The following is a 15,476-nucleotide window of genomic DNA, read 5'->3' on the forward strand; positions in this document are numbered from 1 at the left end:
CCCATTATTGCACTGGCCATCCCCACCCCGTCCCCCTTCTTTTCACAGAGCGTGATTTGGAGCCCCTGCCCTGGCCCCAGTCTCCTCTGAAAGTGATCTCGTCCCTGACACCGGGGCCCTGACATTTCAGGACGGCCTCACTTGGCTGTAGAGCCGAGGTCAGCCACCGTGAAGGGAGAAAGCTCTTCATTCCTCCTGATGTCCTTTGTGCCTTTTCCTGGGACCCTCAGGAAAGACCCGCTGTGATGGAAGGGGTGGTGGGCATCTCCCATGGTGGGGGGGTGGGCACGGCATGAGCCGTTTTCATTTCTGACCATCCAATCATGGTCTATCCTGGCTTCCACGAGATCATAAGACACACGGCTCAAGGCTGCTCTGCACGCTGACCTTCCCTTGTAAACATTGCACCTCAATGTTCACAAAACCCAAGGTCGACTTTATTGGGATCTTTGCACACTGAGTAACTGCTCCTCATGGCAGCCCACGGTGCAGGCTGCCCATCTGCCGGCCTTCCTGATTGTTCCGGGGCAGACAAACCGCCCCCCGGCCTCCCACTACGGTCACCCTGCAGCCGGGTTGACGACTTTCCCCAGGAAGAGCAAACTCTGAGTGGTCACCTCCCAAAAGAGCACCAGGAAAGGCCTGTTGAAACGTGCCTGTGGGGCCCAAGTTGTGTTCAGAGCCTGAGGCTGAGAGAGCAGGCCCGAGGCAGCCGCTGCCCTGGTTCCCCACACGTTCATGTCCACTGCCGCCTCGTGTGACACCTGGAGGGGGAGAAGGGGACAGGGACAGCATCAGCCCCGGGCGCTTTCAGGGGACAGATCCCACCTGGTGTGGTTCTAGGGAGATGGAGGTAGAGTCACCCCCTCGGGCGCCTTCCAAGGAGGCAACTGCAGCCTTCGTTTTTCTTGCTTCTTCCCTCTTCCACATCCCGGGGGCTGGCCTTGATGGTGCTGTTTGCTCTCTGGCAGAAGACAGATGGGCTTGAGCCGGGCCGAGCATGAACCTGGCCGCAAACTCCCAACGGCAAGTTCTGGGAGCATGACAGAAGCATCTGGGCACAGGCGACACGGGCTGAGGGCCATTTTCCGCTCCGAGCTGCACACACATTCTCTAAGCCTCGGTCGCCTCTTCTCTATAACGACTTGCTCAGCCTAAATCAGTGGTTTTTAACATGAGCTCCGGGAACCGAGTTGTCTGATGTGCCAAACCTTCTATCCTCCTCTGTGAGAAGATTCCCTTTTTTTTAAACCCTCATTGTCACACAGTTTCTTCGGAAGAAAGGATTCTGAGGCTTTAAAAAAAAGTTGAAAAATTTTGGCCTTGACAATCCCTTTCACTTCTAAAAAGTTCTATGAAGGGATACACTGAGAAATAAGTTCTTTAAAAAGCCAAGTTATTTCTTTTCCTTCTTGTTCACACACATGCACGTACACACTCCCGTGCACACACACACTCCCGTGCACACACTCCCTATTGCCTTGTTTTACGTTCCTGATCTCAGCTGATCTTTCCCAAGCAAAAGACAGAATGCTTTCCTTATGAAGTTTGTGGCAAAGGGTGCCTGGGTGTCGTTAAGCCTCTGACTTCAGCTCGGGTCATAATCTCACGGTTCGTGAGTTCGAGTCCCACATCAGGTGAGCACAAGCCCAGCTTTGGGTGAGCTCGAGCCCTGCTTTGTGTGAGCCCTGCTTCTCTCTCTCTCCCTCTGCCCTTCCTGGGATTCTCTCTTTCTCTGCCCCTCACTCACTCCCGTCTTTTCTCTCTCTCTCTCTCTCTCAAAAAAAAAATTATAGCAAAGACTCAAGCGACAATTAATGACTCTCTCCTAAACCATAAAAGATAGAGCAGGGGAGGAAAATTGCATGGTTATCCCCAGTGGTTAACTCTCTCTTCCTATTAGAGAGTCATGGATCCCCACCCACGCCTTGTGACTACCAATGGCCTCCTTCTGGAAGAGAACACAGACCCACCCCACTGATGGCCATCTTGACTACGGGACTTGCTTTGGCCAGCAGCACGTGAGGGGCCTTGACACAGGCCACAGTGAAGAGAAACGCGGAGAGCGATCACACAGTTTCTCTTGCTTTTTTCCCATCACCGTGGGAATGGCATGTCCCATACAGGGACTTCTCCTTTCTCCTGCATCCTGGAAGGGAGACGCAGTGTGAAGTAAGTCTACAGGCCTGTGGTAGTAACATACCTCTGACATGTACCGTAGACAGGAAATAGGCCACTGTCACCATAATGCACTGAGATTTGGGGCTTACGGGTCTCTGCAGCAAGGCTGATGGATACATTTTTGTATTCATGCCCCACTACTCTCTCTAACTATAACAAAGACAGATGGAGTTTCAATGCCTGCCCTTGGGGAAGTATGGGGAATGAAGGCAAAGCTTTTCCCACACCTGGGAAAATTCTGGCACTGTGGATGACCCCTAGCGCGTGTCTCTTCAGGACTCGGTGTCCCTGCTCCGAAGGATAGAGAGGAGAGGTGGAAAGAGCGCTGCCCCTGAAAATAAGCCTTGTAGATGGCGATCAAGACCCAGAATAGGAAAAGAAAAGGGAAACTTGACTTTCAAACGCACACTTCAAAGGAGAAAAGACTGTCCCCTCCATCCATATTTACCACCTTACCCGGGAGATGGTTTTGTTGAGCTGCTCAGTGATTCCTGATAAGTCAGCTTCTAGGTTGAAGATGTTGGTGAGACCAAGGTGGGGAAGTATTTCTTCAAGGTGGTATGTTCCAGAAATGGAAAACCTTGGCAGGTGTAAATCCAACAGGCTGGAGGGAGAATCAGACAGAGAGGAGGTGTGGTTTCATTAACTGTGCTGCTCCCGCCTGGTCTGTAGGCCGTCCCCAGCTTTGGGAGGGAGAAGCGTTTCCCAGGGTGAGGGGGAGCCGGTCTTACCACAATATTCCCTGCTGTGCGAGAACATTCCACCCCTCCCCACCCCCCCCTGCAGCTCCCTCCTCTTCGGACCTTTCCAGACCTCTTGTGACCTCCTCAGCCCTCCTGTGTTTGGATCTGAGAAGACTCCCAGCATGGCCATGTGTCCTCATCTCGGGCACGTTTTTGGAGGACTTTCTACATCGGGCAAGGGATTTCACAAGGCTTAACTGATCGAATGCAAATAACAGCCACGCAAGGTAAATACTACTAACATTCTCCCGCCTCTGCATCCAATTAATCATCAGGTTCTGCTGGCCCCGCTTCAAAACTGAATCCTGAATCTGTCTGCTGGCAACCCCCTAATACAAGCCACTGTCAGCTCTTCCTGTCTGGGCCTCGGGCCATCGTGAGGATCTTACGACCGAAAGCGTGTGTAGAATGTGGGCCAATCTCTGCCCCACGACTGGCCTTTGCCATCAGATCAGCACCCTGCCCGTGGTAAAGTCACAAGTCTCCTTTGACACTAAGTCTGTCCTTCCATTCTTGGGATTCTTCTTCTCGATTATTGCTTGACTGTTGCCAGAGCAGGGCACCTGCAAGCTGGGCTAGGTAAGAACCGGCTTGGAAACCTTTGCTTCTGATGAATTCAGACCCTAAAGCTGCTGATCACGTCCTTGCCAGTTAACTGCTGGGGCAATAGGAGTGTCCAGATGCCCAGGGGAAGTACGAGACAGTTGGAAGTCAAGGGTTGAACAGCGAAGAGCTGGGGAAGGTCGTGGGAAACAGAAAACAAGGCTGTCTCAGCCCACTCGGCAAACTGTCCGCAGGGAGCCCTGAGGGCAGGCCCAAGCCATGAAGGGGTCTGAGTCGAGTCTAATAGAGGCGTGTCTGGCTGAGAGCCCAACACACAGCAGGTGTTACCCACATCAATGAGGAATGAACAGGTGCCAGTGAGCCCGAGTCCCCTGGGCAAGCGAACCTTCCTCACAGCTGAACGGAGGGAGGCCTGGCAGTCTGAACTATTCGTGTCGGAAAGCCGCCCGGTGTTGCTGTGGTATCATAACTTTCTGGCGCGAGGACCAGGAACAGGGGACGTCTGAGGCTTAGAAAAATAACTTCAGTTGGTCTTGCTTCGTCAAAGTCAGAGCGAGAGGTCAAAACAGACCTTCTGGAGGGAAAATCTGTTGGTCTAGAAGATGCTATGGTATTTCCTTCTGTGCTGGGGGGAAGGGACAGGCTCACCCCAGGGGGGCTTGAGAATATGGGGCTGGAATCAGAAACCAGCCACAGTTATGTGGATTCATAGACAACAGGGCTGTTCTCTTCTCGTCCTCTCAAGGGCAGAGGTCCTTGACCTCTGTCTCTCTTACTTGGTACTTGAATCTCTGCCCAAACACAAACACCTTTTCCTACCCCTCAGTGTGGTTGGGGAGCTGAGGGGAGGCTCCTGTGGGCACAAGGGCGGCTGGTACCTACCAAGTGATGGTGTATTAGAACTTCAAGCCGGCCATCAGGTTTTGGTATATGCACCCTCCCCCCACACCAGGGTGGGCTCCGTGACTGCTCCGGCCGAAAGAATATGACAGAAGAGACACTTTGGAGCCCAGATCTTCAAAGAGCAGGAATTTTCGCTGCCTGTCTTTGGGAACACCCCTTCCCGGAGACCTGAGCTGCCATATAATAACATCAGCTGCACCAAGCTGCCGTGCAGGAGCCCAAGCTAGTCTCCTGGAGATGCTGCACGGAGAGAGAGACACCTGTCAGCCCTTATCTGAGGAGACAGCTAGCCCAGGAGACACCTGAGGCTTCAATGCTCTAGCCCCAGCCAGCATCTGACTCTAGTGCAGGAAAACCCCAAGTGAGAACCACTCGGCCGAGCCCAGTCCACCCACCGAATTGAGAGAGAGAACAGATATTCTCTTTCCTTTTCTTTTTTAAGTTCGTCTATTTTGAGAGACAGAGAGTGAGGGTGGGGGAGGGACAGAGAGAGAGGAAAACAGAATCCCTCACTCCTGTTCATTCAGCATTACACCACCCAGGAGGTGCACTAGCAGATTGGGCACCTAAATAAAACCTACCCTGTTCATGGAGATTCTCGCAACTGTGTCACAGGTAGTGGTGTCCCTTTCTTCTACGTTTTGGTCAAATGAATTTTTAAGTAAACTAAAAAAAGTAGGAGCTCTTTTGAGAAATATACACTGTTCCGTGGGAGTCATAAGTATTCTTCATAATTGTCCTTCATCTGATTTTTTTTTGCCTACACTTCGCTACATTCTGGTGGTAAATCATTCGGGGAAAAGGGAGACACCAGAGGAAGGACAGTTGGCCAGAGAAACCCTCGGGAAGGGATACGAATGATGCATGCCTGCTGAGCACTTATCGTGACCAGTCTCAGGACTTTATATGTATTAACTTGATCAATCTTCCAAGCAACCCGATGGGGGCAGTTATTATGACCTCATTTTACATTTGAGGCGATTGGAGACCCAAAAGGCAAGAAAATTGCCCCAAACCCACATAGGTTAGTTGACGGGCAGAATAATGAGCCAAACCTAAGGGTTGGGCTTTTGCAGTTGGCATTGATCAAGGCCGGCCTGGATTCTTGAATCAAGTCTGCTGGGGTCCTTCTGCTCTGACACTTACCTGGGCAGAAGCCGTCGATCCCATTTTCTCAGGGTCTCTGGCTCCAGAGCTGCCTCCACCTGCTCCATTTTCCCTGGGTCGGGGAGGATCAGCAGGGCCAGGGCGTTTCCACTGTATTCTATCTGCAGGACGGTGCAAGCCATTTCCTGGTCATAGAGGAATCTGTGCATTTCCTTCTGGTGCATCATGGGGATGCGGAGGGAGGTCTGCTCGTCCACAAAGAAGCTTCCTTGCTTCTGGGTCTGGTAGCGATCGAAAGGATGCTTCCACTTAGCTTAGGACACAAAATCCATAAACTATGAGAACACACTCCAAGAGAGCAACTGTGGGCAGACACGTACTAAGCCGCACTGGTTTGGTGATTTCCTCTTGGGGTGTATATAAATATAAGGCAGAGAAGTGGCGTGGATACAGAATCAGGGGGCCAGAATTTAGGGCCGGCTCAGCCGCCAGAGTGAGCCCCCCAGGACTTAAGCTCCAATGGTCTACGATTTTGTTCCATTTCAGAGCAATGTAACTTTCAAGAAGCTAAAAGGTTCTTCTATCTATTAACCACCTTCCACGTGCAAGGCATTATCTCTTTACATCTGCATGAACATTAATATTAAACAAGTATTAGGATCTCCATGTCAGCAACGAGAAGCTGAGTCCCTGGGAATTTATAGAAGCATACCCAATTTGCAGAGCCATTAGGTGGTAGGACAGGGACTGGAGCTTGACCGGCTCCCCAGCTCATGTTCTTTGCACACACTGACTTGACCCTTCACTGCCACGCTAGACAATCTCCTACAGAGAAGGTCAAGAGCCCCCCCGCCCCTCTGAGCTTCCTAATACTCAGGTTGAAAAAGGAGAAAGATTTCAGTTAATAAAATGTTACGTATCATGCCAAAAAGCTCATTAAGACACAAGAAATGTGGCATCTGTGGGTCACAGCCTTGTCCACGTGTGCAGTATCCTCTCTTTCTCCTTACGGTCTCCACGCACCACAGCCTCCAGACTTGGCCTCCTGAGAGCCCTGGTCTTGGTGATGGGAAGCTGGCTCATCCTGTCCCTCTTGCCCACATCCCATCACTGGCCAAGTATTGCCGATTCCACCTCCAAGGCTGCAACTTTATCCAAAGCGGCCACCTTCCTTACTTTGGAGCCCTTCGAGAACCTCCTGACTAGTCTCTGTTCTCCCACCCTTCCTCTCCTCCAAACCATTTTCCAGATTGTAGCCAGACTGATCGTTTTAAAACAGATGTGATCATGCCACGCCACTGCTTCAAACTTCTTGGTAATTCTGGTATCCTGCAGGTAAATCCTAGAATTCTCCACACAGTTCCTGCTTATCCTTTAATCGCAACTCTTGATACTGTCCCCCAGGCACTGCGCTCTTGTGTTCTGTGTTCTAGTCTGACTAGATTCATTTCAGTTCCTTGAAAGTGCCATAGTTTTTTCTTTTCCTTGGACCTCTGCACGCACTGGGCTTTCAACCTGAACCCTCTTTTCCCCACCTCTCTTACGGCCTCTTGGCTTGAGTAAATCCAACTCACTCTTCATGTCTCGGCTTAGATGCCTTCTCTTCCAGGAAGCCTTCCCTCACTCGCCAAGTCTGGAAAGCTGTATCTTTCGAGAGCTCCATGGCACCCATGCCGACTCAAGCAGAACTTACTGTCCCATTGAGTTGCAATGGCCTTTTTACTTATTTGCAGCTCTCCTGGGACTATGAGCTACGTAAGGGTAGGAAAACTCTATCTTATTCATAGAGTTCCCCAAGACGCTAACAAAGTCCCTGAAACGTAGTAAGTACTTGATGTATATTTAATTAATTCATTCATTAATTTATTTATTTTTAAATTTACATCCAAGTTAGCATATAGTGCAATGATGATTTCAGGAGTAGATTCCTGAGATTCATCCCCTATGTGTCACACCCAGTGCTCACCCCACCAAGTGTCTTCCTTAATGCTCCTGGCCCGTTGAGCCCATCCCCCCACCTACAACCCCGCCAGCAGCCCTCAGTTTGTTCTCTGTATTTAAACATGAGCGTCTGCTGTGTTTTGCACCCCTCTTGTTTTTATATTATTTTTATATTGTTTTTATATTATTTTCGCTTCTCTTCCTTGTGTTCATCTGTTTTGTATCCTAAATTCCACATAAGAGTGAAGTCATACGGTATTTGTCTTTCTCTGACTAATTTCGATGTATATTTGAAAACAAATTAATGAATACCGTTCCTAGAGGCCTCAAAACGAGACCTAAGTTCGACTTGAAATCATTCACTCGGCAAACATTTTAAACATACTTGACCTCTCTTTCCCTTTGACTAGGCGGCTGAGTGGTTTGGGGGCCGTGGCCTTGTGGCAGAGGCAGAGAGGCAGAGCTTTGTGAAGACCTTGACGGGCAGCCCCATCACCATCACGGTCGAACCCAGTGACACCCCTGAGAATGTCAAAGCCAAAACTCCAAGACAAGGGGGGCATCTAATTTTTGCGGGCAAACAGCTGGAGGATGGCCGTCCTCTCTCAGGCTACGATGTCCAGGAAGAGTCACCCTGTGCTCGGTGTGTCACCTGGGAGGTGGCATCCCTGGGCCTTCCCACCGCCAGCCGGCCCAGGAATGGGACTATGACAAGGTCATCTGCTGCAAGTGCCGGTCTCGCCTGGGTCCCCATGCTGTCACCTGCCACAAGCACTGTCCCCCAAGAAGACACTCAAGTAAGTCCCCTCTCCCAGCTCTTCCTTTGTCTGCTCTAATGGAAAAATAAATAAATAAATAAGGAAATAAATAAATAAACAGCTGAGTTCAACAACAAGACTCAAAGCTTCCAGATACAAAGCAGGAATGTGTGTCTCTGATTTGGAAGTCATTTGGCTCAGGGGTTATCAGAATCAGATACAGCCCTTCAGGGGTGGTGCTTCATGCCTTCTCAGGGGAAATAAATAAAATTCAGGACCACGCTTGGGACCGATCTCTCTGCAAATAGTCAAAAGCTACGAAAGGCAATCCCTTCCCCGTCCGGGAAGACTGGATTGGAAAACTCTGTCAAGCAGCCCAGGGGTGAGGTAGGATAGGTCACCACATTCCGGGGCTGAGGGGTGGATGGGAGGAGTCACCTGCTCTGGGTTCTTTGTTGTTATTACTCATTCGGGGCAGGGACTCCCCAACCTAGAAATTAAAATAGAATCAGGGAAACCAATAAGACTATACCAGAGGCAAATGTGAAATTGTCTCCCAGAGACCTTGCCACAACAGGCCATAAGAAACTCACAAAAAGATAATTTCCACTGAAGATGAGCTCAAAGCTGAAAATCTCAATCCTCTCCTGAAAGAGAAGGAGTTGGGGTAACGAACCCAAGAATTCACAGTTCAAGATCTTCAGATAACGGAATAATCCGAAAGACATTTTTAAAAGTGTGTTAAAAAAACGGAAGGACTAAAATTCATCAGATGGGCCACTGGGACGAAACGATAGGCAGATTTGAAAAACTAAGACCTCAAGGCGAAAACACAGTCAGTGAGATCGAGAACTCAGTGGATGGGTTTGAAATAATAAGTAGCATGGCTTTTGAGGTAATTAGTAAAAGGGAAATTGGGTGGAAGGAATCAGCTAGATGGCAGCATGGAGAGACAGAGACGTTTTCTGGGGCGGGGGTGGGGTGGGGTGGGGCAGGAGTTATAAAAGATGAGCTTGAGGTGTCCTGCCAGAAAGCGAGGAAGTGCTCCAGAAAGGAAAAAAAATCAGCAATGATGGGGGCATATCAAGGAACCAACTGGAAAGTTCTCCTGATGATCAGTGCCAGAAAATTTTAACCAACAAAACTAAGTATTAGTGGATTACAACCCAGAATATGAAATGAATACCCTTGAGTCCATAATGATGTAAGCAAATGATTGAACAAATAAATGCGAGAGAAGAGAAAAATCTCCCATACCGAAGAATTCCAAATAATTGAGGTAGGTCCTCCTTTCTCAAGGAGAGGGAACATAACTTCCCACTCCCGAAGTGTGGGATGCGCACGGTGACTTCCTCCAAAGAGCACAGTCTGGCAATTCGGAAAAGGGTAACTTCACAACAGAGAAATATGACAGGCGTGACCCTTAGCCGGACGGTCGAAGTCAACATCAACAGTGGTAAGTCACGCCGGGAGTACGTGTCCTTGGCGTGATGTGATAAGAACGGCCCTTCACCTGTGTGGCCCTCCTCTCCCTGTCCCATTACCCCAGTTTTAATCATGAGAAAAACAAGCAAGTCCCAACTTACAGACATGCTACCGAGCACCTCGCCGAAACTGGCAAGGTCATTGCAAGCAAGGAAAGTCTGAGAAACCGTCACAGTCCAGAGGAGCCCCCAATGACGTGGCGATCCAGGGTAATGTGGATCCCGGAAGAGACACAAACATCAGGTAGAAACAAACAACAGCTGAAGGGACCTGAGTTTAAAACAATGGAGGAGCTCACTTTCCTAGCATCACAATCGAGATACATGCTACTAAGTCAGGAAATAACTCGAGTAAAAGAAATGAGCCCTACAGGGAGCGAGTGTTCACATGGCAGTCACAATAGGCTAATAAGCTGTTCACACAAATTAAGATGTGGTGAGGGCACTAAAACATAAGCCCGAGGTAATATGTACAGGATGATACAATTCTGGTCAAATTTAGAACGCATGGGACAGTGGTTGCCTCTGGGAGGAAACGGGACCAGGGAAGGGTGCAAAAAAAAAAAAAAAAAGGGTGCAAAAAGGGTGCAGGTGAACTCTACCTGCCACATTGCATTTTTTAAAAAAATAAAATAAAAATCTGAAGCCAATGGTAAAATGTAAACATTCATTCCTGGCGGGGGAGTATATGGTGGTTTTAACATGCTATACGCTTTTCTATGCTCGGGAGCGCCTGGGGGGCTCAGTCGGTTGAACGTCTGACTTCCGCTCGGGTCAGGATCTCGCGGTTCATGGGATCGAGCCTCGCACCGGACTCTGTGCTGACAGCTCAGAGCCCGGAGCCTGCTTCGCATTCTGTGTCTCCCTCTCTCTCTGCCCCGCCCCCCCCACCCCGCACTCTATCTCTCGCTCTCTCTCAAAAATAAACATTAAAAAAATTTGTCTATGCTCAAGATAGACAGTCATACAAAAAATAAAATTTTTCTAAAAGAGGAGTTATTCCTAGGAGAGCAGGATAGGGTGTATAACAAAAAATAAGTAAAAACCGAACAGAAGGAAATGGCAAGAGCAAACGAATGTCGGTAAGTCAAGAAGTAGCCCTCTAAGACGTTTTAAATATATGGAGCCGCTTCAGGGCTTCAAGACAGGTGCCTTTCAGGGGCAAGGAGGCGGAAGGGATTCGGCCCGAGCCAGCCCTCACCTTTGAAGAAGATGTAATTCAGGACAACCATGAGCGTGTCTCGCGTGAACTCCTGGAGGCAGTCGGCCACCTGCCCGTACGTCTGCTTTCTCACGTACTCGTTAATCTGCCTCCTGGTCGTGGCGGGATCTGTGAAGTTGGCAGAAAAAGCAAACGCTCTGTACAGCTCCCGGACGGTGTCCAAAAAGTGCTGCCGAGGCTTTAGCTGCTTGTCCAGAAACAAGGAGTTGCCTACTTTCAGTTCAAGTTTGGGGCTGGGCAGGTCAAGGGTGCGGATGAGGCTCTGGAAACCCCGGTGGATGTCCGCTTCCGAGATCTCCGTGAGGTTGAAGCCAAGGCCCTCCAGGATCTGAGTCGGGGTGTCAGCCTGGGCCCCCAGAGAGAGCAGGGCCAGGGTGGTGGAGAGGCTCACCGGGGAGAAGAAGATGTTGCCCGAGGCTTCTGCGGCCAGCTGCTTGTACAAGCGCAAGGCGAAGTTGGTGATGGTCGGTGTGATTTTGTGGTAGGCGGGGGCTGGCGCGGACAGCTGATCGCTGGGGGCTGGAGGCGCCCCCGGACTCTTATCTCCACGGGCAGGAAAGGGCCGACAATGGACAGAGGGCAGGATCGCTGCTCCCAGCAGCCACAGCCAAGCTGGACCCATCCTCTGAAAACAAGACAGTGAGCACGCCATTCTACCGCGTCCGGAACCTCAGGGTCCCCGTGGCTCGCCCAGTGAGCCTCACGCCCAAGCTGTACCCCGCACAGGTGTCGTGAGGGGCCCTGCAGAGGACGAGGTGGGAGGTGAGCCGGCGGGGCTCTGTCGCTCTCCCCCGAGTCTGAAGAGCTGCCCTAAATCTGCTTGACTATTAATACGTCTACAAGGTTTGGTTGACAAAAGGACTTGGGCTATAAAAAGAAACTTCCCTGGTTTATTCTCTCTTCCTCTCTTCCCCCACCTCCGACCTCCCTCCGCCTCCCTCCTCCTCCCTCCCTCTCCCTCCTCCTTCCTTCCCTTTTCCTTTCTTTTTCTTCTTTCAAGTGTTTCTTTGAATCACTCATCACCTTTCAAGGATTGGGGTGACTACGGAGCAGACGTTCAGGACACTGTGACAGTGAGGGACGCTGAGCCTTGCTAGCACCGAGGTGTGGCCACATCAACTTCCACCCTTGCCCGTTGGAAGGGAGAGGATGATGGGAGCCGCTCTTGGGTCAGGTCCCCAAGGAAAGGGGAGTGTTCGCCAGTGTTTGGGGTTTTCATTAGCTGGGGCGCTGATGTGGTGGTGAGTCACGGGGGCCCGGTGGACGCTGGCCACCCACGAGGGGTGGCAAAGCCACACGATGGACGGAGCCCGGGAGCACAGACCGACTCCGTCTCCATCAGACTTGCTGTCTGAAGCAGCAGCTGTCGCATGCAGCCCTGGTCACATGCAACGGCTGTATCTTAATTGATGCAGAGGGTTAGGGAAGATGCCTGTTGACCTGGGTTGAATTGTGCACCCCCCAAATTCATAGCTCGAAGCTCTACTCCCCAGTGTCTCAGAATGCGATCTTGTTTGGCAATGGGGTAGTTGAGGTATAATTAGTTACGACGAAGTCATTAGATGGGCCCTGATCTAATATGATTGGTGTCCTTCTACAAAGGGGACACTTGGGCACAGACTCGCACACAGGGAGACGGCCCTGTGGAGACAAAGGCAGAGATCGGGGTGATGCTCCTACAGCCGAGGATGCCAGAGGTGGCCAGCAAACCCCCAGCAGCTCGGGGAGGAGCCTGGAGCGGGTTCTCCCTCCCAGCCTCGGAAGGAAGTGGTCTACTGTGGACACCTTGATCTTGGACTTCCGGCCGCCATGACGGTGGGGCCATACCTGTCTGTCATTGAGACCCCCCGGGGTGTGGTGCTTTGTAGCAGCAGCCCTAGGAAATGAATACTGTCTCTCTTATACTTCAGGTTATAGAATGTGCCAGAGAAGCCTTCGAGCTACTTCCAGGGAGTCAAAGTGGTGCAGGGGCAGGAGACTCCTTCCTCAGGGGATGGAACGGAGCTCCAGCTCGAGGTGACGCTGCAGCATAGACGTGGCTGACCTCTGCTCATTCTGACCCTCGTCTAGTGCCCTTTCAGGGTCTCCATGCACACACCGCACATCTTCACAGCGCACACGCTGTCACATGGCCACCTGGAGCCCTCCCCCTCTCCCCCCCGGACCTCAATATCCTCAGTAAGGACAGTGTCGTCCCCCTGCTCCCTTCAGAACTGACCCTTCCGCTGACCACACGATTCTTGGTGCTCCTCTGTCTTGATAACATTTGCGTCTTTTTAAAAAAAATGTCTTTAATTTATTTTTGAGGCGGGGAGGGGCAGAGAGAGAGGGAAACACAGAATCTGAAGGAGGCTCCAGGCTCCGAGCCGTCAGCACAGAGCCCGACGCGGGGCTCGAACCCACGAACGGCGAGGTCGCGACCTGAGCCGCAGTCTGACGCTCAACCGACTGAGTCTCCCAGGAGCCCCACATTTGTGTCTTAATCGGCACCGTTTGCGCAAACCAATGTTTTCTGGGTCCCTTACAGATGCCACGGTGGTGTGGGAGAGTTCGTATTTTTAGACGGTTTGTAGCACTCGGGGCCCTAAACGCCCCAAAGGCCAGTTGTTGGGAGGGACCGGTACAGCCTGATTATCAGTTATGTTGAAACTTTGCTGGACAAAGTACTGCGGGCGATTTCCCAAGGCCGTGACCTCCCTCCTTCCCGCAAAGCTCTGGTGGGCTCCCTTAACGTCGGGTTCCATTCATGCTGGGAAGTCAAACAATTTAAAGATCAGTTTGCTCCTGGAGAAAATCAGGAATACAGCTGCCGTGGGGCACCTGGGTGGCTCAGTCAGCAAGCGTCCGACGTCAGCTCAGGTCACGATCTCTCGGCTTGTGAGTTTGAGTCCCACATTGGGTTCTGTGCTTCACTTCTGATCCTCTGTCCCCCTCTCTCTGCCCCTCCCCCACTAGCGCACTTTCTCCTTCTCTCTCAAAAATAAATAGACATTAAAAAAAAAAAAGAAATACAGCTGTAATAAAACTGGTTGGTTCTTTTTATCCCGCTGAACTCACCGTTTTCTACCCTTCTGCACCCCCAGGATCGCCAGACTTGCAGAAGGTTCTATTTCCCCAAGAGGACGAAAAGTCGGAGGGCTTGGGTTTGAATTAAGGCTCTGCAGTATCTCACTGTGGGATCTGTGGATCCCACTGTGGGAAGGAAAACTCTCTGACCGGCAGTGTCCGCATTTGCAAAATGCAAAGGACAATGCCCACCTTCCGGGGGCGGAGTCACTTAGGGATTACAAGGCATACGGTGTGTGAAACACCCGACATGTAGGAAGCGTGCAATTGAATTGTCACTGCTTTCTACAGAAGCTGGGTGTAATTATACCTAATCTATTTCTTTATTTCTCTTCCAGAAAGATCCCAGGGGAAGACTAAGAACTCCAGTAATTGATGATAATATTCCCACTTATTGTTTATTTTGTGTGGGGATATTTTATCTGGTGTATCACAGCCTCCTCCCAGCCAGGTGTATTCTCAAATGCAGGGGGATCCGCTATTTTTTTGGATCGTCTCAGAGACTGGAGAAGGGCGTGCTATTGGAGTTGGGTGGGAGAGAGAAAGCTCTCGAAATGCCAGAACAGTCACAGGCAGTGAAGAGTGGCCGGCCCAAGTGCCAGTGCGCGAAAGGTACTTCGTGCGTGTCACTAGATTGAATCCGTATGAGAGCCTTAAGACACAGGTATTGGTGCCTTCTTGTGCCTATGGGGACACTGGACGCAGGCTCAAGATAGGCACCTGTTAAGTGGCTGGAGGGTGGTTCGGATTCCAGACAAGGGCTCTGAAGCTCAAGCCTTTTGCTACAACCGAGTCTCTAGTAAATTTGCTGCAGCAACGTTGTCGTCTTGCTTTGGGCTGTGTTACTCTGCTTTCTTGTCTCTCCCAGGAATACTGGGAGTTCCTCTCTCAAAATTTCCGATGACCAAGCTTTCCGTAAAAGGTCACTTGAAACCTGGAGTTCCGACTCAAAGCTCAGAAGCAGTACATCATCGTATTTTTCCTTTAGGGGCCTCATTTCTCCTCTCCTTGCTGCCAAAGCCAGAGGAGGGGGAGGAGGAGGGACAGAGAGGGACAGGGAGGGAGAGAGAGGGGCAGAGCCGCCCCCGCATAAGCCAGGTACTCACAGCAAAGCTCCCTGGGCTGGGGGCCCCGGGTCGTCAGCACCGCGTGGCTTCCTACCCACAGGAAATGGTGCTGGAGGGTCACAGCGTCCTGGTCAATATTTGCCAGGTCCATTCCTGGAACAGTGCAAAGACTGTGCGCGGCGAACAGGAAGGGACCTTTTTTTTTTGAAGGCTCTGTCCTGCCTGCCTGCCCTACAAACAGTGAGTCATGATTCCGGACCCAACTCCCCTTGAGGATATCCCGATACCGGTGATGACGGCAGGGATCGCGATGCGGTTGCTGCTGAACCATCACGGGAGTTTTGTGGGTTCCGGACAGCTTTCCAGATCACCCTCACGATAAGAATGCGAGACGCTAACGCCTCCTGTTGGGGTCATCATTTCACCACATGCGTAAACCC

General features: G+C 51.0%; 1 protein-coding gene across 1 annotated transcript; it reads right to left on the reverse strand.

Moving 5' to 3' along the window:
* Positions 1-300: 300 nt before the first annotated feature.
* SERPINA11 (serpin family A member 11) lies at positions 301-15,153 on the reverse strand. Its single transcript, XM_042940696.1, has 5 exons — positions 15,076-15,153; positions 10,883-11,528; positions 5,538-5,811; positions 2,638-2,785; positions 301-764 (listed from the first exon to the last, which is right to left on the reverse strand). The coding sequence occupies exons 2-5, from the start codon at positions 11,523-11,525 to the stop codon at positions 561-563; spliced, it is 1,269 nt and encodes a 422-aa protein (XP_042796630.1). The 5' UTR covers positions 11,526-11,528; positions 15,076-15,153; the 3' UTR covers positions 301-560.
* Positions 15,154-15,476: the final 323 nt, after the last annotated feature.

Source organism: Panthera leo, chromosome B3, assembly GCF_018350215.1.
Source record: "Panthera leo isolate Ple1 chromosome B3, P.leo_Ple1_pat1.1, whole genome shotgun sequence".
NCBI lineage: Eukaryota > Metazoa > Chordata > Mammalia > Carnivora > Felidae > Panthera > Panthera leo.